Source organism: Vipera berus, assembly GCF_964194415.1.
Source record: "Vipera berus genome assembly, chromosome: 2".
In the NCBI taxonomy this organism is placed as follows: Eukaryota; Metazoa; Chordata; class Lepidosauria; order Squamata; family Viperidae; genus Vipera; species Vipera berus.
This window is the reverse complement of record NC_138203.1, coordinates 125,727,380-125,751,669: the sequence shown is the minus strand read 5'-3', so window position 1 is coordinate 125,751,669 and position 24,290 is coordinate 125,727,380. Positions and strand designations below refer to the sequence as shown.

Here is a 24,290-nt window from a genome sequence, read left to right as displayed (position 1 = left end):
TGTGTCCAGTTCTCACTGTTGCTTCTTGGCCCACATATAGGTTTCTCAAGAGACAAATAAGATGGTCTGGTACGCTCGTCTCTTTAAGAACTTGCCAGAGTTTGTTATGATCCACACAATCAAAGGCTTTAGCATAGTCAATGAAGCAGAAGTAGATGTTTTTCTGGAACTCCCTAGCTTTCTCCATGAACCGGTCAATTTCATCTTCTTCAGCACCGGTGGTTGGGGCATAGACTTGGACTACTGTGATATTGAATGGTTTGCCTTGGATTCGAACTGAAATCATTCTGTCATTTTGAGGATTGTATCCCAGTATTGCTTTTCCTACTTTTTTATTGACTATGAAGGCTACTCCATTTCCTCTGAGGGATTCTTGCCCGCAGTAGTATACCTGATGGTCATCTGAATAAAATTCACCCATTCCTGTCCATTTTAGTTCGCTGATACCTAAGATGTCAATGTTTAGTCTTGTCATCTCTTGTTTGACCACGTCCAGCTTTCCTTGATTCATGGATCTTACATTCCAGGTTCCTATGGAGAAAAAATCTTTACAGCATCGGACTTTCCTTTCACCACCAGACATATCCACAGCTGAGCGTCCTTTCAGCTTTGGCCCAGTCGCTTCATTCTTTCTGGCGCTACTAGTACTAGCCCTCTGCTCTTCCCCAGTAGCATATTGGATGCCTTCCGACCTGAGGGGCTCATCTTCCAGCATCATATCGTATTGCCTTTTGGTACTGTCCATAGGGTTTTCATGGCAAAGGGCGCCAATGTAACATGCCTAATCAAGTTGGCCCTGGTGAATGCCTGGAATTCAGCAGGGGTGAATTGAGGCCCATTGTCTGAAACTAATACGTCTGGAAGGCTGTGTGTGGCAAAGAGCCCCCTGAGCAGTTGGATGGTTTTGGCTGAGGTCATGCTAGTGACTGGTACCACTTCTAACCACCTAGAGTGGCTGTCTACCACCACCAAGAACAACTGTCCCTGGAAGGGGCCTGTGTAATCAATGTGTACTCTGGACCATGGAGTGTGTGTCTCTTCCCACTTGAGTACTGGTGCATGGGGCATCTCAGGTCTGGACCTTTGGCAGTCATAACAACCATTAACTGGTTCCTCAATAGCCTTATCGAGACCTTTAGTACCTTTCCAAATGGTTGAGGACTGATGGGGATTGCAAGGCTGAGGATTTCCAGTGTTCTGGAAGGTGCCATCTTAGAGAAGGCAAGTAAGGAGAAACATTTTGGGTTGAGGATCTGGCTTTTCTGCCCTTTGCATCTCGTTCTGAAATATCTTCTTTTACTTTCAAAGGAACAAGGAAAGCCATAGTCTGGGGTGCCCAGGGGTATTTGGGAGAGATGCTTTTCATGCATCCTTCCCTTCACCCCTTAAGTTCTTTATCCAAATGTAAAGGATAATGCTATCGTTTTCCCTGGGCTGAAGTATTACCCTACACAGCAATCAGTTGCTAATTTGGGGTGTTTCTGTAGGTGTAAAAGGCTGCCGTCATAGTATCCAATTTCTTGGGCCAAACAAAAGTGTAGAACCTGATAGGCTTCATGTTGACTATGAGGATTGCTACATCCTTTAGCAGACTTCTGGTTCCCCCGTGGGACTTTAAGAATTGCTGGGCTTGCAGAAAGGAAGCCTTCAATTTGGTTTCCAGGTCAGAGCTTCTTTTTTGGGCAGGGCAGCTCCCAATTCTGAATGAGAAGAGCCAGCCTGGCAGCCATTTTGGAGCCTTATTATGAGCACCACGTCTTGATCCAATCAGTTAAAAGCAAATCCCAACTAATTAAAAAGGACTGTAGGTGTGACAACCAACCTGCCTCTCTGACAAGGGTAACAGCTAAAACTTTTTCTCAGAGATATGATAAGGGATGGGTTAAGGAAAGCGATGGGTAGATTTCTTGCTGGTGGAAGAAGCCTCAACTTGTTGCTCTCCTGAACAACTTCACCTTAACGGTAATCAGTTCCTGTGATAAATGATTTCTGGGTAAAGAGCAATTTCTTCAATCACCCTTGGCATCTCTCAGTTCCTGTTGCTCCCTGTCCATTTCTCCCCTTCCCATTCATTCGCTTGCTTCTTTCCCAGGAAACGTTGGCTGCGGGTGCTCTGAGCTGGTTTTCTATACTTTGGGGCAGGGGTTGGAGTGATTTGGCCTGCTTGGTGATTTTCTTCTTCTTTCTTTTTTTACCTGTTGCCTTTCCATCTGTTTTGGTCTCCTTGCTTTCTCCCACGGCAGGGGTGTAAAACTCAATTTCATTGAGGGCCGCATCAGCATTGCAGTTGCCCTCAGGGGGCCGGGTGGGTGTGGCCAGGGTGGGCGTGGCCTACTGGGTGGGCGTGGCTAGAGTGCGTATGGCCTACTGGGTGGGCGTGGCCAGCTCTACATCGTTCGCATCAAGGGTGCCTATGGGGGCCTGGGCAGGAGTGGGACAGATCTGTGGGTCTCTGGCAGAAGGAGGGTCTCTGGGCCAGAGCCAAGGCAGCGGGGGCCATTCCCTCACTGTTTCCAGGATGGCTTCGCGGGCCGCATGAAACCACTTCGCGGGCCGGATCTGGCCCCCCGGCCTTGTGTTTGACATGTCTGTCCCACGGCTAGTGCCTCACCCTCCCTGATGTCACAGGAGCAGTGGCATTTGAGCCCCGATGCTCAGAGCACAAAAACGAAACCAATTCCCCCCCAAAAAAAGAAAAAAGAAAAAAAGGCAAGTTTCCTGTGCAGCTTGAGCCAGATACCATTTTTGAGCCCCAATGAAATAGCAGCTGCTAGAAGGCGGGGAGCAGCAACAAACTGTTGGAAGGCAGGAGCAGATCTGACATACGGCCTACCTCTGGCTCAGAAGAAGCCAATACCTCACGGCAAGACCAAAGGTCAACGGCTCATCTAATCAGGTTCTGTAAATGGAGATGGGGTGCTTCTGTCTACCATCTTGCTCTGCCCCGGGCAGCCAGTGGGAGGATTGTGTGGGCTCTCTTGGTCTTCGTTTGAGGGACGGGCGGTCTATGATATCTGGTTAAGGCTGCCAAGAATGTCATTCAGGTTTGGGGTGTCTGGGGAAGAGAGTCTTTAACTTTGTCCCCATGAAATCCTGCCACGAGGCATGGTAATGGGAAATTAAAGAGGTGATGGGTAAGGTCTCTGAGCGCCATATAAAACCTAGATATGACTCATATCTGTCCTAGACAAATAAGATCAGGGCACAAGGAAGAGAAAATGTACCATTCAATCTTTCTAGGATGTTGGCTCTGATTTTCTTTTTTCTTTTTTCCTTTCGTTTCTCTTCCGGGCTGTAGGAGGGTGGTGCCAGGAGAGAACGGGAAGCAGCATAACGTAACGTTTTGGGGAAACCCGAAACCTCAATGTAAGCAGCTGGAAGGACAAGTCTTGGAACTGGTGGAAGAAACACCGTGCCAAAATGTGCCTCCTTGCGAAGGTGAGGTGACAGTGAGGTTCCTTCATGTGTGTGTGTGTGTGTGTGTGTGTGTGTGTGTGTGTGTGCCCATTTCAGGAGCCAGAGGGAAAATTGCACTTCAAATTCTGGGCTATCTTGGGAAGCGTCACGGACAAATCTGCAAGGGACCATCCTGCATTTAGGAATGCTTTGAAGTTGCTGGCATTTATCTGTGGTTATAGAGAGAATGCAAGTGTCAAGTGCTACATGTATTCCAAGTATTCCAAATACAATTTTTCTGCAAAAAACTGGAGGAAGGGGAAGGGAGGGTTTCATCATGCACACAAGAATGCTCCTGTTCTCTGTTGGATTAGAATTTTGCAATCCTAAGGATTGTGAGTCTCAGATCCTTCTAGGCCCTCTGCCCAGATTCCTGGTTCCCATTTTACAATACAACTTGGGTGGCAGGTTAGTGATGAATGTAAAGGAAGCATTTTGGGAGGGGGGGGGAAACTTTATTCCTGCATCAAAAATTAAATCCTGTTAAAGAGTACAGTGTGGAATTCTGCATGAATTGCTCCAAAGCAGCAAGGACTTGATTCCTGGTTATTTAACAAAGCCAATTTCAATGTATACATGGCTGTACTTTGACAATAAAGGTTCATTCAAAGGCAATTACACAAAGGCATTTCCCCAATTCAGTATAAAGCTGCTAAGCAGTTTCTTGGATTTCCTGTTTACTCCAACTCCTTTTTAAAACTTTCTTGTAGGTTGATGCTACAGAACTGGAAGCTATAAATTGCTGTCCTGGAAATTCCTGCAAACCACAATATATGAGGTTGTGAGAAATGCTGACTTTGCTTCCTATGATTTTTGAACCCATCATCTGCTGCTTTTTTAATGATTGATCATAGGGTATACATTACATTGGACTTTTGTCTCTTCTATATACAGTAAAGAAGAAAAAATGCACATGTTTGTGTTATGTTCCTATTTCAAATATAAGGCAAACTTGATTTTAAATATTTTTTAGCATTGCATCTATATTTACAGTTTAAGGTGTATAGTTCAGTGTGTGTTAAGCTAATGATCCCTCATTTAAGAGTTCCACAAGAGTTAAAGATATACTTTAGCAAAGGAATCAGCTGGGGCACCAGAATGTTTTACTTGTACATACAATGACAAAAGCAATGAACATATAGATGTGCTGAAAAATAGGTTAGTCAGTTTGCTTGAAAGCCATAAACATTTGTAAAGCAAAAAAAACACACAAATCTGTTTTAGAGATTTCATTATTAAATTAATGGCATTGTCAGCTACCACCTCATGCTTGCTTGTGCTTTGCTGCTATGCAGTAACAGACTGCCATGAACTGTGGGGAGAGAGAACGAAGGGGAAAATGCTTGGGGAAATGAAAGTAAGTGCTGTATCTCCTTGAGATGCTGCCTCAAGGTCATCCAACTGGAAGAAGGAGGGAGCCGCATACTAAAGTGCACTTGGACTGTTACCTAAACATCTTGCCTGAACCTGGAGATACTGGGGTGGGCAATGAGAGTTAAGGGAAAGAAAAGTAGAACTTAGGGACTTTGGCATGTGATTCTCAGTTCTGGCTTTGCACTGCTGCAATATACTTGACTTCTAATAAAACTATATCTTTCTCAACAAACTGAGCCAAGGATTGTTTCTACTTAGAGGTTTAAGTTGTGGCAGGTCTGGCAGGCATGTTCTGCTGTTATGGAATACTTAGCCACACTCTCAGTTTATTTGTCCCGGAGAAGTCAGATAATAATCTATTTGAGAAGCGTGTGTGTGTCTGTGTGTGCATGTTTACCAACATCCTTCCTCTTTCTCCACATATTATTGATCCTCCACGCCAGGGGTGTCAAACTCAATTTCACTGAGGGCCGCATCAGCATTGCGGTTGCCCTCAAGGGGCCGGGTGGGTGTGGCCTGGGTGGGCGTGGCCTACTGGGTGGGCGTGGCTAGAGTGCGTATGGCCTACTGGGTGGGCGTGGCCAGCTCTACATCGTTTGCATCAAGGGTGCCTATGGGGTCCTGGGCAGGAGTGGGACAGATCTGAGGGTCTCTGGCAGGAGGAGGGTCTCTGGGCCAGGGCCAAGGCAGTGGGGGCCGTTCCCTCACTGTTTCCAGGATGGCTTCGCCGGCCACATGAAACCACTTCGCGGGCCGGATCTGGCCCCCGGGCCTTGTGTTTGACATGTCTGCTCCACGCAATCCTGAAGCCTGATTTGCAGCAGAACTAAAGTTGCAGGGATATGAAATGGTAGAATGGAGTGCATTGCTTTAGACCGGATGGATGCTTTTTTTAAAAAAAAAAACACTTGGCCAGATAAACAAATAATGAAAAACCAGTTCCATGGAAAATAATTTAAGAACTTTTTTCCCCTCCCGTGTTAGTTGGGGTTTTTTAATGATTATTTGTGGAGTTTGATAGCAAGCCTCAAGAAAATGGTGTTCTACCCTCACCACAACCTCCCACCCATTTGCACATACACAGTTAAATACTACTTTATTGACATTCATGAATTACAAATAGGATAGATGTAGGTAGGTACGTATAGGCAGGGAAACTGCTGTCCAGTTTCTAGGCTGTGGGAGTTCCTCATCTGACTCTTCCAGTGTAAGAGGTTACTTGCAGTTTCCGATTCTCCAGGCATTGCTAGGTCAACCACAGTTTCCTCTTTCCAGTATTTCTTTGCAAATCATCATCTGTTTTGTTCTAAAGATTTCCCCATCGGAGGTGCATGTGTATGGGAGAAAATAAGAATTCGCTTGCAAGTGCAACCTGTGAGAACAATTTGCACCTGCTATACTGTTTCTACTTCATTACAGGGGGTCCTCCACAAACGACCGCAACGAACCCAAAATGCATGTTGCTAAGTGAGAAATTCGTTAAGTGAGTTTTGCCCCATTTGACCTTTCTTGCCACAGTTGTTAAGGGAATTACTGCAGTTTTTAAATTAGTAAAACCGTTGTTAAGTGAATCTGGCTTTCCCCATTGACTTTGCTTGTCAGAAGGCCGCGAAAGCTGATCACATGACCCTGGGACAATGTGACCGTCATAATTGTGAACCAGTTGCCCAGCTTCCAAATGTAAATCACATGAGCGTGGGGATGCTGCAATGGTCATAAGTGTAAAAAATGGTCATAAGTCACTTTTTTCAGTGCCTTTGAATGGTCTCTAAACGAACTGTTGTAAGTTGACGACTATCTGTACTATTAGCCTGCACATGACTCTTACACATACGCTGACACCATGCACACTGCTATGATTCTTTGATGGATGATTGCTATAACAGGTAGGATCTGCAAGAAAATGTGCTAGGTTCCAGATAACCATGATGTTTCCTTTTTCTAGGAAACCCCATTTCATTTCCTCCAGTTTCCTCTTTCTGATGTTCCTGGATCATGATTGTGTTCAGTTATTATTGGGCTCGATCTGTCTTCTCCTCCTTAGACCGAGGTTTTTCTTTGACTCCTAAATCCCCTTCTTTCTACTTGGATTGACGGGATGGGGTTGGGTTTTTTATAATTAGTTTTAATTTTTAATATGTATCAGTTACTACGGGCATAGTTGTTTAATCACTTTTTAATTTTTGTATCCTGTTTTTTATTATGTATTGCCCTGTTCACCGCCCTGAGTCCTTCGGGAGAAGGGCCGTATACAAATTAAATTATTAAATTAAATTAAATTAAATTATTTTCACTCCCAAAGGATTCTGAGATGACTATTGGTATAGGAAAGGATTTCTCAAACTTGGCAACATTAATGATGGCTGGAGAAATTTGGAGACTCAGATCCACACATCTTAAAGCCGAAAAGCACTGGTAGAGACAGTGACGAAATGGACCTTAGTATATAAAGGTATACCCAAGCACCACTTGGCAAGGACAAAGAATGTCATCTCTTGCCTGTTGCGAGGCATATGGCTGGTTTTTACGGGAACCAAAATGCTGAACTAGAAGATTGTTCACCCGTGGAGATTAGCAAGGCAATTCTCTATTTCGAGGGGAGCTTTCACATATTTAAAGGATTTAGAGTCAGGAATGCAGCTACCACCAAGATCCCCAAGCCAGGTTTAGGGTGTAGGAACAGAGTAGGCTACCAAGATACAAAAAAGGGAAGAAGTTGGGGTGGGTGGGTTTTGGGGATATGTATTGTAAAAATTTTTTTTGGTAAAACTCTTTAATACAAAAAAGGGAAGAAGTGAGCATGATTTTGGGGCCCAGTCCTAAGAAGGATGGGCTGCTTCAGGGGTAAAAGAAGACCCTCCCCCCCAGGCCAAGGGCAACGACTAGGCTATCACAAGCTAGGTTAGAGATTCCTGTCTGCCTCTTTGATTGTCTGCTTGGGAGATGCTGCTCTAGGGAATGATGCCGAGATGCTGGTGTTGCACGGACAAAGCCTTGGAGAGCGAGGAGAATTGGAGGTCAGGTTGTTCTTCTGCTTGGCTGGGGAGAGCTAGGGAGAAAGGGAAATAGGTTAGTTGGGAAACCTTGACTTCTGGTTTCATTTATTTAAGATTACATCTATCCTGGGTCAATCTGAAGTCCAGTTATCAGCCGCTGTAGCCAGTCTGGCCAGTAGTGCATTACGTGTTGCAGTGTCAGTGGGAGGGCCATGGTTCCACATCCTCTTTTCTAAATGTCCTCTTTCCCCCTTCCTTCCTCCTCTGATCTCTAAAAATGGATCGGTCAAGTACATGGTCCTTGACTCTTAATATTGCTGAGGGATGGCTCTTTCTGACTTCAGTGATCTTGACCGCTGTCTCAACCCAGAAACTCCAGGGAGTGGGGTTTGCTCTTTGTTCATGGACCTATCAAAGAGATCTTTGGTAGACCCTCCTCTCTGAACAATCAAGAAATGTCCAAGGAGAAAACGGCGCCGACAGGGCAAGGTACTGTGTATAAACAAAACAAATCCCACTCCCTTCTAGCACTGAAGGTACTACCTAGTCTGGTTGCGAAACGTCTATAAACAAACAACCACGCTCAGAGAGCACCGAGGACTCCCCAACGAGAAAGGTGAACTTGATGGATACAGATAGTCCTCATTACAATCAAAGCTGAGGCCAAAGCTTCTGCTGCTAAGCAAGATAGTTAAGCGAGTTTCGCCACACTTTATGACCTTGCTTGCTGCAGTTGTAAAGTGAATCACTGCAGTTACTAAGTTAGTAACCCAGTTGTTATACAAATCTGGCTTCCCTACTGACTTTGCTTCTCAGAAGGATGCAAAAGTTGATCACGTGACCCCGGGGGAACACTGCGACCGTCATAAATGCATCCCGGATGCCAAGCGTCCAAATTTCGATCATCTGACCATGGGGGATGCTGCAGCAGTCACAAGTGTGGAAAACGGTCATGAGTGACTTTTCAGTGCTGTTGTAACTTTGAATGGTCACTAAACAAATGGTTGTAAGACAAGGACCCCCAGGATATGCAAGAAGTGTAATCTAGGCAGAAGGTAAGTGGTTTACAGACTCAGCAATCTTCCGACTGCTCAGAGAGTGCTGTAAAGATTGATGAAGTGGTATATAAGTCTTAAGTGCTGTTGCTGTTGTTAAAAGGGGCTGAAACATTTTTTTTCCAGTCCAGAACAAGAGGCAACTTTTGGAAGTCAGGCAAATACCAGATGCCCCCTTAATCCACTGAACTACAAGGAGGGATATACAGGTAGTCCTCAAACTTACAACAGTTCATTTAGTGAATGTTCAACGTTACAACGGCCCTGGAAAAACGTGACTTATGACCGTTTTTCACCGTTTTATGACCTTTGCAGCATCCCCCACAGTCACGTGATCAGAATTCAGATGTGTGGCAACCGGTTCGTACTTCTGACCATTGCTGTGTCCCGAGGTCATGTGATCAGCCTTTGCGACCTTCTGACCAGCAATGTCAATGGGGAGAAGCCAGATTCTCTCAACAACCGAGTTGCTGGCTTATCAAGTGCAGTGATTCACTTAACAACGGTGGCCAAAAGGTCGTAAAGCAGGGCAAAACTCGCTTAACAAATGTCTCACTTCACAAGAGAAATTTTGGGCTCAGTTGTGGTCTTAAGTCGAGAAGTTGCAAGATTTGGTGATTACAGGCAGTCCTTGCTGAACAACCCTTTGTGCAAAGTCACAACAGTGCTGGGTGAGGGGGGGGGACTTGTGAAAGTCCTCGTGGTGGCAGCCCTCGTAGCATCTCAGCTGTCTAGTGATCGCAATTCAAGTGCTCGGCAACCAAAATGCCCCAGCCGTCCCCACCAGAGATGGCTCTTTCCCAGTCCCTTTGCAGGGAGGGAACTCCCAGTCGGTAAAGGAGACGCGGTCGGTCTCGCAGGGCTCAAAGGAAAGGAAAGGAAGCGCGAGTGGGGAAACGGGAAGAGACTTACTGGGGAGCTGGGACTTGGTGGCGCCTCCGGGCAGCTCCGACGCGGGGCACAGGTGATGACCGATGGTCGCATCTGAAAGGTCGAGGCAGAGAAGGACGTGAGGGGTCAGAAGAGGAGGGGGTGCAAAAAAAGAAAGGGGGGGCACTGAGCCGACTTACCTGCTGCAGCTGGGCGACTGTGAGGGCGGGCTCCGAGAGAGTCTTTCTTGGGGGGCGTTTCTGTGCACAGGAGGGGAGAAGCCCCTGGGAATCCCTGCAAGCAGCAGTGCTGGAAGTGGAGACGCAGGACACGGCAATGGGGGCCACGGGGATGGCTGCAGGAGCTGCCACCCGCTCCAGAGAGCTGGAGAGGAAGAGAGAGAAACACACACAGAAACTGTCACCCATCGGCAGGGAGGTTGTCTAGGCTTCACACAGCTGGATTAATTGCATCTTTCCCATAGCCCCCCCCCGCACAGAATCCAAACTCAGAGGGAAGGGTGATTGCAAGAGAGAAAAATAAGCAAATCGATCAAGCTTTTTCCAACCGGGACAGTTCCGGAAATGATGGAGGGGTACAACAGAGATGATTAATGGGTTTTTAGAACCTATAATGCAAAACGGTATCAGATCGGTTCGGAGAACGGTATAGAAAGTCTGTTCTGTGACTTTAGGGTCTGTCTCATCCCTTGAGTAGTAGTAATAAAGTGCTTCTGAGCCATGTGCAGAGTGCAAAGTCTAACACCAAGGAGGCCTCATCATGCAGCTTAACGTTGGTAGATTAAAGAGAAGTCTTTGCTCCAACAGCCGCGGGAAAGACTTCTCTTTGATGTAGCACTACACCTTACCCCAGTGAAGATAAAATATTTGGTCTACTGCAGGGGTAGGCAACCTTGGCTCTTTTATGACTCATGGACTTCAACTCCCAGAATTCCTGAGTCAGCATAGCTGTCGAAGTCCATGAGTCATAAAAGAGCCAAGGTGGCCTAGTGGTTAAGGAACCTGGCTAGATGCCAGGAGCTACTGAGTTCTAATCCTACCCTAGGTATGAAAGGCCACTGGATGATTTTGGGCCAACAGTCCAGCCCACCTCACAGGGTTGTTGTTGGGGAGAAAATAGGAGGAGGACAGAACATTAGGTATGTTCATTGCCTTGAGTTATTTATCAAAACAGTACTAATAAGTAGATAAACAAAAATGTGGAGGGAAGACACTTCAGTTTATTATTTCAGACACAAGATAGGATAGGTTACCTTTGTGCATCAGAAATCAGGGACAAGAGACCTTAGATTATGGCTCGGTGCTTTGATACAATTGCTACCTTTTAAAACAGAGATAGGGATGATATTCAAAACAGAAAGGCCTGTTTCCTCTCTTACACCACTCCCAGCTCCTTCCAGTAATGGCCTGATCTTTGTTCCAGGGATGATTTACTGTATATATTTTTGGAATGTAACTTCTAGAACAGGAAGAGGTCTATAATGTATGGATGTAGACCTCTGCGTTGTGTGTGTGGATATTACACCATCTTCTGCACTTGATGTGGTGGTCCAAAAGGTAAGGAAGGTAAAAAAGGTAAAGGTAAAGGTTCCCCCGCACATGCATGCTAGTCATTTCCGACTCTAGGGGCCGGTGCTCATCTCCGTTTCAAAGCCGAAGAGCCAGCGCTTGTCTGAGGACGTCTCTGTGGTCATGTGGCTGGCATGACTAGACGCCAAAGGCGCATGGAACGCTGTTACCTTCCCACTGTAGTAGTCCCTATTTTTCTACTTGCATTTTTACGTGCTTTCGAACTGCTAGGTTGGCAGAAGCTGGGACGAGTAACAGCCGCTCACTCTGCTACGCGGCACTTGGGATTTGACCCGCCAAACTGCCGACCTTCTGATCAACAAGCTCAGCGTCCTAACCCACTGAGCCACCGCGTCCCTTGTAAGGAAGGTAGCTAGGTCCAAAAAAGTGGACCGGACCAGGACAAATATTCAATTTGATTTAATATTTAATACATTTAATCATGTTCTTTCTTGTGTCACCTTAAGAAAGCATCTATTTATGGCATTTTTTAGATAGGCTGTGGAATTTCAAGGTGTGCTCTTCTACCTTATAATAGGATAAGCCCCTCAGTCTTTGAATCAGTTCCCAGAATAGTTTTCCAGCTTAAAACATGGCTCATATCCAACTGGTCGGTCTCTTTCAGGGTTTCCCCCCCCCCCCATTAATTTAATATAAACAGAAGTGAAATGGATCTAAGATAGCCTACATATTTTAATCTTTTATATTATTCATGAGAAATTGAAGTTTAGAGATTAATGACTCACCCAGTGCAACCGGATTTAAAATTCACAGTGTGCCATTTAAACTGGAATGTTATTAAATTGGAAACATTTGGCTCTAGACAAGGGCCATATATCAATTGGACACTAGAATTTTAAACTTTTTTGGGGGGAGAAAAAGAAAATAATGTCAGGTTTGCTAAAGTGGGTCCTTTGGGCAAAGAATACCTTCAACCCGGTTCTGTTTTTTTCTGAAAGGATGCATGGACTTTGACTCACTGTTTGGAGACATGTTCACAGGGGAATTTATTCACTGGCACTTATCCATCCTAGGAGTTATGGAGTGAAGGAGAGGGTGAGAAACTTTCTAGCTGACATCTGGAAACCCACCATTTGGACTTTTTCTAGGGCTTCTCCAGAAATTCTGCTTTTCAGATAAACGGAAAAACTAGAACAAAGCCAGGTCTGAAGTCACTGCCTAAAGCAGACATGTCAAACACAAGGCCCGGGGGTTGGATGCGGCCCGCGAAGTGGTTTCATGCGGCCCGCGAAGCCATCCTGGAAACAGTGAGGGAACGGCCCCCACTGCCTTGGCCCTGGCCCAGAGACCCTCCTCCTGCCAGAGACCCTCAGATCTGTCCCACTCCTGCCCAGGCCCCCATAGGCACCCTTGATGCGAACGATGTAGAGCTGGCCACGCCCACCCAGTAGGCCATACGCCCTCTAGCCACGCCCACCCAGTAGGCCACGCCCACCCTGGCCATACCCACCCGGCCCCTTGAGGGCAACCGCAATGCTGATGCGGCCCTCAATGAAATTGAGTTTGACACCCCTGGCCTAAAGAAAGAATCCTCTTAAAACAGGAGTTTCTCTTTGAGGAAGGAGAAGAAAATTAAATCAGATTAGCGGGAACCCAACTGCCCTGAGGAGCCGGAAGCAGCTTGAAATGACACAGCGATACGTTGGCAGGTTGTGATGTGACTGGCATAAAACGGAGTGCAGCTCGTCCTCGACTTTCAACAGTTCATTTAGTGACCATTTGAAGTTACAATGGCACTGAAAAAAGTGACTTATAACCATTTTAACTCTTATGACTTCTGCAGCATCCCCAGGGTCACGTGATTCACATTTGGATGCTTGACAGCTGACTCATCTTTATGACCGGTTTCAGTGTCCCTTTGGCAACCTTCTGACAAGCAAAGTCAATGGGGAAACCAGATTCACTTAACAACTGTGTTATTAATTAACAACTGCCACGATTCACTTAACAAACGTGGCAAATAAAAAGGTAAAACTGGGCAAAACTCACTTAACAAATTTCTCACTTAGCAACATTAATTTGGGGCTCCATTGTGGTAACAAGTTGAGGACCACCTCCGTGTGTCTTCCTTTAAGAGGATGAGAGAGACCTCCCCAGAGTTAATGCTGCTATAGGTGGAAAAAGTTTCTAGGTCAGAGGTCTTCAAACTCGGCCCTTTTATGACTCATGGACTTCAACTCCCAGAATTTCTCAGCCAGGCATGCTGGCTGAGGAATTCTGGGAGTTGAAGTCCATGAGTCATAAAAGGGCCGAGTTTGAAGACCCCTGTTCTAGGTGATAGAAAATAAACACAGAGTAAAATTGTGTTCCCAATAGGAGATTTCAATTCTTGGGTGAAAAGCTGAGCTATAAGTCAGAACATTTTTGCCCTAAATTTCGTACTGTTCTTGCAAACTCCAATAGGCAACTCTCAAAATAGGTATGCTCAGTGCTTTTTTTGTAAAAGAAAAAGGTGCCGGAACTCACACATGCCATACAACCCGCCTTGCCTACCCTACAAGGTTCCATCCAGAAAAGGTGCTGGAACTCCATTCTGGGCGTTCTATGAGAAAAAAAAGCGCTGAGCTTGTCGATCAGAAGGTCGGCAGTTTGGCGGTTCGAATCCCGAGTGCCGGGTAACAGAGTGAGCACCTGTTACTCGTCCCAGCTTCTGCCAACCTAGCAGTTCAAAAGCATGTAAAAATGCAAGTAGAAAAATAGGGACCACTACGGTGGGAAGGTAACAGCGTTCCGTGTGCCTTTGGCGTCCAGTCATGCCGGCCACATGACCACGGAGACGTCCTCGGACAAGCGCTGGCTCTTCGGCTTTGAAACGGAGATGAGCACCGGCCCCTAGAGTCGGAAACGACTAGCATGCATGTGCAGGGGAACCTTTACCTTATGCTTCTTTATGTATTTTTCCTCCTATGGTGTTCTCTCCCCCACCCCTTATAATCAAAGGCACATGTTGCATCAAGTCCCTCCTCTTTGTCCTCTTATGCAAAATAGAAGTGATACCGCTCAGCTACCTTGCAGGATCGTTATACACAGAAAATAGAACAGAACCCCCAAGCTTCCCCAAAGGCTTGTCATTCTTCGGGGTAAAGTATCTACGGAGATTCTCATCATCCAGGTCATAGTTGCTCCGAAAAAGCACGTTTGGGACTTGAATGCCAAGATTCAGTCCCTGGGGCGGATTTTCTCCTAGGGCTGCACTGCCCCCTACTGGGCAACTAAGTATACTCACGCGGCAACAGGCAGGCATGACAATCTCCTGGCTTTGGATGCCTTCTGACCCTCAGGAATTCTTCTCCCGTCAAGGCTGGCCTTGCGCTTGATGGGACACGTGGGCAGCCGGTAGGGTGGGAGTGGGTGGAACCTCTGCTGGTTCTCAAAGGAAGAGTGGCCTGGCAAGAGGAAACAGGATGGCAGCTGAGATAAGTGGAGAAAACGTGGTGGGGGGTTGGGGTGGGCTGGGGGGTGAATACCACTGTATTTCAGTACTAGAGAAGGCTGCAAGCAAGCATTAAATTGGAAATTCTGGGTTGTGTTTTTAAACCTTCCGTTGATGATACAAATGTCACCCATTGTTTGAAAGGACCATGTTTGGCACTGATATATTATGGCTTAAAAAAAATAGTCTGCTCGGTTAAAGATTTGTGGGTTCTTCCAGATAGGAGAGTCTTCTTCCGTTATTATTTTTCTCTTGTATTTTTACTATCTATCTATCTATCTATCTATCTATCTATCTATCTATCTATCTATCTATCTATCTATCTATATCTATCTATATATTAAAGGTAAAGGTTCCCCCGCACATGCGTGCTAGTTGTTTCCAACTCTAGGGACTGGTGCTCATCTCCGTTTCAAAGCCGAAGAGCCAGCGTTTGTCCGAGGACGTCTCCGTGGTCATGTGGCCGGCATGACTAGATGCCAAAGGCGCACGGAACGCCGTTACCTTCCCACCGTAGTGGTCCCTATTTTTCTACTTGCATTTTTACGTGCTTTCGAACTGCTAGGTTGGCAGAAGCTGGGATGAGTAACAGGAGCTCACTCTGTTACGCGGCACTCGGGATTTGACCCGCCAAACTGCCGATCTTCTGATCGACAAGCTCAGCGTCCTAACCCACTGAGCCACCGCGTGCCTATACACACACAAACACACACACACACACACACACATATCAATATCACAGGAAAAAAAGACTTTCAGAAATCCACTTTTTTCTCTTTCATTATTCATTCGTTATTCCATTATTCATTATTCTCTTGCAGTTATTATTTTTGTCTTGTATTTTTACCATATCAAGAAATACATATATATTAGAAAAAAGCCTTTCAGCAACACCTTTTTCTCTTTCATTATTATTATTTTTTTTTCCAGTAAGAGAAAATAATAGGGAAACAATGGGAAAACAGGTTCACGTGGACCTTGGGGAATTTGAAGCAGGCAGCTGCATAGAAAAAGCCTTCCCCTGAAACATTTGATTTCCCAAGCAGCACTGGAGAATGAAATGGTGTCAAAACTAACAAATGGATATCATTTCATTTCAGTTCCTGTCAAAGGAAAGCAAGTACTTTTTTGCATTTATTGCTTTTGACATTAGGTGTTGAACTGGGTGCGCGGGAAACAAAAAATGTCAGGTTGTGCCATGGAAGGATGCTATTCCTAATGTATCACCTGTCTCTATTCTCAGAGGTCCTATTATTTCTGGAATAGACTTTTCATAAAACTGTCATAGATTCCCCCCCCCTTCTTTGTAGAGGCTATCTTAGCCAATCAAGGATGATTGCCATCACCTTTACTAAGCTCCCTGACAATGTTGCAAGGGCCAGACTACACCAGACTGATTCACAGGTCCCCGTTTTCATCCAGAGGGCATCTATCTTTAATTCAGTTGAGACTTTTTCCATATTCCCTGTCAGTTTAAACTCAGCTCAAGTTCCATCTGTGAACTAGAAATTCTATCCCCTCCAGAGTTCAAATCATGTCTTTGATTTGTGTAGAATTAGGCAAGACATGATTTTTCCAACTTTTCTGCCCTGCTCCCAGTATCTAACAATGATAACACTATGGTGTGTTACGGCAGGGGTCCCCAACACCCAGATTGTGGCCTATTACTGGACTGTGGCTTATTCAAAACCAGGCCTCTTGAGAGGTGGGCTGGTGTACGTTGACAGGCATGCCAGCCCACTGCTCACACTAGTGGAGTTGCATGTGCATGTGCACCAGCCCGCCGCTCACATAGCTCGGATCCCTTCTTTCCTCCCAACCAGCCTACCAAGCCGCAAAGGTTGGGATTGCTGTGCTATGGTATGGTATGGTATAAGATTATTATGATATGACTATATGAGCATATCCGTGTAATTTTCTTGCTATAGTATGTAAGTACTGTAATTCACTATTGCCTTCATTCACAATGTTTTTTTTTCTGATTTCCCAGTCCAGTCTATAATCTTGGGATTTCCTTTTGGTCTCCCATCCAAATACCAACCAGTTCCAAGCTCGGTTAGCTTTCATGGATCAGCCAAGATCACCTAAATACTTCTCTCTGATATAGGCAATATTGTCAGACTGACTGAAATAATGCATTGGGAGAAATGTCATGATTTTGCCACATTAACCAGCAACATTGCCCAGGGTGGGCATGCAGCATGCGCAGTTTAAATACATGGCATCGGAATTGCAGAACTCCACATTGCTATGGCATCCAAAGGACTGGAGATGAGTCATAAACACAGATGTTATAGGTTTGCATGACATGTAGCATACATATGGAACACCAGAAAAGTTCTTAATTGATCCCTCCTGGTTCTTCCTTGTTTGTTTGGACATGGGCCACTGGTGTAACCCTTGGTTTGTTCAAGCAGGTAGCCTTCCTCACCTGCATGCTAAGGAGATCTAATGCATTTCTTGGCAGGCTGAGGCATACACTTTCCCTGAATTTCTAAATTGCCCCTCCGGGAAGATGTTTAAGCTGAACTCTTCTGCCCTTATTAAAGTAGGTGGCATAATTGCTGTGACGAATGACTCCTGTTCAGACAGGTTTGGTATGGCGTTTGACACACATTTATAAGAGGCACATCAGGACCTGCATTTTTGCATCTGGGATTTGCTAATTAGCAGTGAACTTTGGCCAATTTGCGAGCCAGATTTCCTTTGTTTCAAAGAATTAGGGGCCTTGGTTGGTTGAAATTTGGAGAAAGAAAAAGAGTAATTTTGGAAGAGCCCTTTGTAGCCATAGAGGTTGAAGTCCACACACAAAACATGGTGTACTACAAGATCTTCACTTGGCGGTGCTGGCTTGTGCATGATTTGAATGGTGGAATTCTTCAATACTTGGTTTCCCTTCTACAGATGCAACATCCGAGTGCTTTCATTTCACAACGAGGATCCCCAGAATCATTGTTTTCATTAAGGGTAAATAAAAACCACAGCAACAGCAAAGAAAGACCACTCTGAATTTAAATTATTAACACCTTCTCAACCCATATCAAAAGGAAGTTTTACACAGGAAACCCCCACCCCCAATTCATCTGATTTCATGGTCATATCTTAAGGAATTTAAGCAAATTCTTCCAATTAAAAAATAAATTCCTTAAGGAAAACACTTATTTCTTTCTGCTAAATATAGTATTACCTGTTCTCGCTCAACGAGCTTCCAATTCAAATGTTAGCCGTGCACAAGGCAACCCATGGGACTGATTACAACAGCGAGGTGACAAAGAGGTTGGAGATCCAAAAGTAAAGACAATGAGGTTGAAAATAAAGCAGTATTAACGAAAGCAAACACATTAGAATTTGGATTATGCATTTGAGGCTGTTGCATCTCCAAGGCTGATTATTTCAGCTTAGAGGGTGAACAAAAAAAAAAGACATAATGGAGTGAGAGGGGTTTGGTTGCTTTGGTGGAAGGAGACAGGCAGAGTGCAGGTCCAAGAAGGCCTATCGTCAACTGGAGCCTCATGAATGAATTTTCATGCCCTCAGGAGATTGTCAAGCTGTCTTGTGCAGGAGTAACGCAGCTGCTGCAAAGAAGCTCTTCCCATTCAAACTGGACTTTCCTGATCTGATTGATCCTCAGGACTGGATCACCCAGATTCAGTGAAACGCACACACGCTTGAATCATTCTACCCCCCCAGTGCCCTCCGGGAATTAAGGAGAAGGCTGGACATTGGAACTGACAGATTCTGATGGCTCTTACTTTTCAATTAATAAAAGTCTCTCACACCCCTCCCCAATAGCAATTTTTGGGCCCTGAGCAGATGCCAGTTCAATCCTGAACTAAACAATCAAAGCCTGAAAATCGCCAAGCACCATAGAAGAAGGTGGGGCCAACAAAAAAAAGGTTTTCAAATACTCACCTTCCAAAATATAGACTTTGAATCCACTGCTGATCCCTGTGGTGTAATGAAAATCAGCCAAGGCCATCACTGCTGGATGAAGGGACTGTCCACAGGGGATAGATGCTGACCCCAGACAATTGCAAACAATATTAACTCTGCTGTAGAATGGGGGTATCAAGGAGGTGGTCTCCGGAATCTAAAAGTTTCAGGCCTTCTTATGCTCAGGAAGCAGGGACCTGGGGAATGTCAGCCCTAAATCCTTCTTTCTCTCTCTTTCCTCCTAACCTTCCTGCATGGAAAGTGTCCCCTTTCTTCAGAGAAGGGAAGGAATGACCAACTGCCTGGACCCTGCAGGTTGTTCTTTCACAAAAGTCACACTCTTGCAGCTCATGGCACTTCCCTTCTTGAACTTCTGGAGTGTGCCTCTGAAGCGGGTGGGGCTTCAGTTGGCCAGTCGCAACAGGCCCGACACACGCCTCTCCAAGCCTGTTAGCCCCCTCCGGGCATGTGCGTGTGCCTGGATTGTGCCATTCCCTTGCGGGCTGTGTGTGTGTGTGTGTGTGTGTGTGTGTGTGTGTGTAGGGGGGGACAGGGCGGATTTGGAATGGAAGTAAAAGGCAGAGGCAGGCATGATGGGGGTCCAAGAGGAGTAGGAAATATTGGCTCTATTAGGAAACATGTGATCAATTTCAGAGGAATGATCTGCATTTAGAAGTTCATTGCTGACAGGAACAAAGAGAAGAAAGGAACTCCCAGACAAACTCTATTATTTCTGGGGAAGACTTGCTAATCTAGACTTTTTATTTTTTATTTTTTTTTTACCTATACACCGATAAAAAAAACCAGAATACAATGGAATAATTTTGCAGTAACTTAATTTCATTTTTTAAAATATTGCTTTCTTTTTATGAAGGATAAGTAGGAAGAGTGGGCTCTTTTGAAGAATTCAAGAGTCATTAATCAACTAATCAAATGGACTGGTTCACATGATTATTTCAAACACTAACCTCCATTTTGAATTTGGAGGGGGGGGGCTCCTTTACTTCCCCTGCCCCCAAGACCCTTGAGAAGACTGGTGGAAAGAAGGAAAGCTGTTGGTTGGAAGGATACCTTACTGGTGGTATAAGTCAAGAAATGAGAGAGTTGTTATTCAGGATTTTCATGCATGAGAATGTCAAGGGGCTTGCAGAGTGGGAGAAAGATGAGAGGATTCTTAGTTCGACCTGGATTACATTCTGGAAAGCTTTCTGGCACAAGCTGTAGTTTCTCTTTAAAATGACATGAAATCTGGGTAATAAGCAAACATTCATGCATCTTCAGTTGGATTGGGCAACAAGCAATGTGTGTGTGTGTGTGTGTGTGTGTGTGTGTGCACGCATTCTCACACCTGTATGCATGTGGTTATCCGCAGGCATGTGTGCATTTGGTTATGCAAATGCATGTATGCATGTGTGCACATGTTTATTTCCGAAGTCAAGGGATGTGGGAGAGTTTGGAATAAGAAGCGGACAGAGGTCTTATGGGAATGGAGGATGCTTGGAGAAACTGCCTAAATTGATTTTGGAGAAGCTCGGATAAAGAAAACTTTCCCAATTTGATGCTCCCCAAACGTGTTGGACTTCAACCAATTCAATAATTCTCTAGATGGATTGTAGCTTGTCATGCTAACTGAGCATCCTGGGAACTTAAATCCGGTACATGTGAAAGGCACAAGGTTGGAAAATCCTATTTTAGAATTTAACAGTGCTTCAGATGCGGTAGCTTAAATCTCTCCCAGCAAATCTTGATGTGCAGCAAAGCCTGGTGTGCATTAGGCTGCTCAAGGGTTCTCCTTTGCACAGCACTTTATCCCTTTGCCTGAAAGGCTGCCTAATTTAGTTGAAAGGCAAATAATTCTAAGGCGATGCTTCGAATTTGCTCATCCAAAAGGAATGTCTGGTTTGCTGAGCGAACAAGAACACAGCCTAGAAGAGAAAGAGGTGGAGGAAAAGTTTGCCATGTCTGCAAATGGGTGGAGTAACATACACTAGAAGGCAAAACTCAGTTTCACAAGAATTTGATCAGTTGGAGAAACGGAGTGAAAATAGCAACATGAATTTTAACAGTGACAAATGCAGGTTCTTCAGTGAGAAAGCAAAATCTTGTGTTCTGTGTGTCTGTGTTTTTGTTTGTGAGGACTATCTGGTTTCATAATGGTACTTGTGAAAAAAAAAATCTCAAAGCAAATAGGGGATATTGTCCTCTTCCCAACTGCCTATGTAATTCACATTTTTCTGTGGTTCCTGGAAAGAATGAAATTAAGTCTGAGGGATGCTTCCCAAACGTTCTTAATGATGATGATGATGATGATGTTGGAAGGGACCTTGGAGGTCATCCAGTCCAACCCCCTGCTCAGGTAGGAAACCCTATACCATTTCAGACAAATGGCTGTCCAGTCTCTTCTTTAAAACTTCCAGTGTTGGAGCATTCACAGCTTCTGGAGGCAGGTTGTTCCACTGGTTAGTTGTTCTCACTGTCAGGAAGTTTCTCCTTAGTACTTGTGTCTTCTGAAACACCACTGAGTAGCCCAATTAATTTCAAACTTAGTATGAGTTAGCAGTGTGATTTAGCTACAGAGGAAGGCAATGCGGAATTCAGACAGCCTCGAGCAGCACCACAGGCAGCAAATATTTTCATTTTATTCTGCTCGTCTACAGCCTGGTTTGGTGCCTTACATAAGTGACCGCAGAACGAGAAATGAAGTGAAGCAAGATTGAGGGAGCTGGATACGCTAACCCTTGAGCAGAGAGGACTGAGAGGGGAATAGAAAGCATTCTTTACATAGTTAAAAGCAAAAGATGTCACAGGGAAGAAAAAAAAGACCTGTTCTCTCTTGTTCCAGAGGGCAGGACATGGAATAAAGGATTTCAATTAGAAGACAGCCTAACATTGTGAATAGGTTCACCATGGAATTAATTACCCGGGGTTGTGGTGATGGTCGACTCGCCTTCTTGGGATGTGTTCAGACAAGGACTAGACAGCCATGTATCTGGGGGGGGGGGCAGGGGGCTTTAATTTGGAGCTGGGGGAGGGAAAATTGATAGCCCTTCCCAACAAGGAGGCTCTGATTGTAAGCTGGCCAATCTTTCCCAGTTTGATGGGATGCTCTGCATTTCTGTCCATTATATAATATACATTTCCAGATTTGCGTTTTTACACATATGAATGTCCATAGTTCTATTTTATGTACACCTGCATAAGCATCCTTGAGATGGGGGCAGTCTATTAAGCAGATACCTTGTTATCTCTATTTTGAGTTTAAGGGGCTGAGAGGCAGCAGCTGGCCTAAGGCTATCCACTGACAGATTTTAATCAAGCTAGTCCTGCTTTAGTGTTTAATCTCCCTATGTAAATGGGAAGAAAGGGCTGCTCTGGATGGGGGATGGTATTTATGCAAAAATCCCATGATAACTAGCTGTGAAACCCAGGGATTGGTAGTAGGATCTGGCGACTACAGGGTTAAAGGGGAGAGGTGGGGCCCACGAGTCCTGGCGTGAGGGAGCCACGAGCCAAGCAGCTGGGGGCGCGTGTCAAGGCCGGCTCCCTGCACACCCCAGAGCAGTCGAGCTGCATTCCATGGCCTTCCCTACCCAACCCAACCAACCACCTGAGGGAAGGAATATCCACCAAGGCGGGCAGGTCTTGGTTGGTGCACTGGGATCTGCCTCGCCCAGTGCCTGGCACGCCTCATCCTGTCTCAGCATTTTGTAGGCAAGGAGGGGGAACCTATGAGTGAAGGCTGGCCCGAGCTTTTACGTGGGCTCAATAAAGAACTGCTAGGGTGCAGCAAATTGAATCTCAGCTGGGGAAGCAAGCAGAGGAAAGGCTGAATAGGAAGAAAAACCTGGGATTTGCTCAAATTGGCTCACTCATTCAAGCTGCTCTGATTTTCTTCAGTCCCCCCGCAGCTAATTCCAAAATAGGCCTTCTCCACATTGGCGCTCTTGACTTCTAGTCCCATAACGCTGCAATCAGGTTGGGACTAGGAGTCCACCTGAGATGCAAAATCTAGGAAAGCCAAGTTAAGAGGGCATAATAAGACCCAGAAATGGTCGGTAATGAAGGACACTTGCTTGCTTGACTGACCACAGTTGCCAACTTCTTTTGTTTACTGGATGCAGCTCTTCTACCATCATACAGAGTTGACGATGTTTAAGTGGTGACCAACCAAGGCCTAGACAAATGGAGCCCTGTCCTGAACCAGTCCAGTTATTTTTAAGGAAGGGAGCAAGGTTATTTTTGCTTTCTAGGTTGTTAAGTGAAACTGGCTGCCCCATTGACTTTGCTTGTCAGAAGGTTGCAAAAGGTGATCACGTGACGTTGGGACACAGCAACAATCATAAATAGGATAGCAACCAGTTGCCAAGCATCTAAATTTTGAACACACGATCATGGGGAAGCTACAAAGCTTGCAACTGTGAAAAATGGTTGTAAGTCACTTTTTTCAGCACCATTGTAACTTTGAATGGTTACTAAATGAACTGTGGTAAGTTGAGGACTACAAAGAGGGGGGCAGAGGGAAACTGACAGTCTTTTGAGATTCTATTATAATACTCTACTTACAACAGGAGTCTTCAAACTTGACCCTTATATGACTTTTGGACTTCAACTCCCAGAATTCCTCAGCCAGGCACGCTGGCTGAGGAATTCTGGGAGTTGAAGTCCACAAGTCATAAAAGGGCCGAGTCTGAAGACCCCTGCTCTACAACAATAGAGTTGAGGTAATCATTGCATTGTCTTTTCCCTCACCTGGCCCATCTCAAAGAGCTGAAACTTCCCTTTCTCCCCAGTACAGTTGTCCAGGAAAACCGAACTGGGTAGCAGAAGAATATAAGGCATTTTCTTCTCCATTCTTGTCTGTGTACTGGAGGAACTGACTGAGTCATTCTAATTTTTAAATCTCTGTTCTATGAATAATTGCCTGTATATATGAATGTAAGCAGATTTCCCCCCCCTGCCTGATCATCCCCCCACCCCCCACCCCCCATCTAACATCCTCTGTACATGTTGGGGTTCCAGTTCTCAGGATACCCAGCCAGCATAGCCAATGTTTGTGAATGATGGGATGGTACTGGTAGAGTTTCCTTCAATGAGAAGAGTTTCTGATTTCTCCTGGAGCAATCATTTTTAAGGGGTATCTCTGTCCATCATCTCCCATTTATTGCTCTGCAAAGTTTTCCTCAGGTCTCTGCTTTTCTTTGAACTGCAGAAAAATTAAACTTCTTGTAAAACGAAACAGTAGCAGAGCTTCCGGAGCTTAGCAGAGTTTTCCTGTTCATCCTCTGCATCTGATCAAAATAATAACAAGAACGCGCTGAGAGCACGTGCCGTTGGAAGTATTTTGTAATGAGGAACACACAGTGAAGTGTTCCGTGTGTCACAACTCCACAACAGCTTCTTGAATGTGCTATCCTAGGAATGTTATTTTCAGGTCTTACCGTGTTGGAAAGGAAGATACTGCAATGAAAGCTCAGGAAGTATTTCTAAAATGGGTTGTGCTGTTTGGCCGGAAGTATAAGAGGGGAGACAGACAAACAGCAGTATCACGCTGATTAAGATGGAA

General features: G+C 45.2%; 2 protein-coding genes across 2 annotated transcripts in view; one reads left to right on the top strand and one right to left on the bottom strand.

Annotated features, from left to right (window-relative positions):
• Positions 1-5,048, top strand: part of CFP (complement factor properdin) — a 41,833-nt gene extending 36,785 nt beyond the window's left edge. The window contains exons 9-10 of the mRNA XM_081316668.1: positions 3,299-3,438; positions 4,167-5,048. Coding sequence (XP_081172794.1) covers positions 3,299-3,438; positions 4,167-4,171 — 145 coding nt within the window. The 3' untranslated portion in view covers positions 4,172-5,048. The remainder of the gene's footprint in view (positions 1-3,298; positions 3,439-4,166) is intronic.
• Positions 5,049-7,705: 2,657 nt separating this feature from the next.
• Positions 7,706-19,078, bottom strand: LOC308664393 (uncharacterized protein). The gene is made up of 5 exons (XM_081321617.1): positions 18,707-19,078; positions 14,588-14,747; positions 9,952-10,135; positions 9,794-9,865; positions 7,706-7,879 (listed from the first exon to the last, which is right to left on the bottom strand). Exons 1-5 carry the CDS (start codon positions 18,771-18,773, stop codon positions 7,733-7,735), a joined length of 630 nt encoding a protein of 209 aa, XP_081177743.1. The 5' UTR covers positions 18,774-19,078; the 3' UTR covers positions 7,706-7,732.
• Between the last annotated feature and the right edge of the window lie 5,212 nt (positions 19,079-24,290).

What these genes read in the sequence shown, in the direction of transcription:
- LOC308664393 (XM_081321617.1), bottom strand. Translation starts at nt 18,773, where the DNA reads ATGGCCTTGGCTGATTTTCATTACACCACAGGGATCAGCAGTGGATTC. An exon ending in CAGTCGCCCAGCTGCAGCAG is followed by an intron (nt 9,866 to 9,951) that starts GTAAGTCGGCTC and finishes TCGACCTTTCAG; the next exon opens with ATGCGACCATCGGTCATCAC. An exon ending in CACCAAGTCCCAGCTCCCCA is followed by an intron (nt 7,880 to 9,793) that starts GTAAGTCTCTTC and finishes CTTTCTCCCTAG; the next exon opens with CTCTCCCCAGCCAAGCAGAA.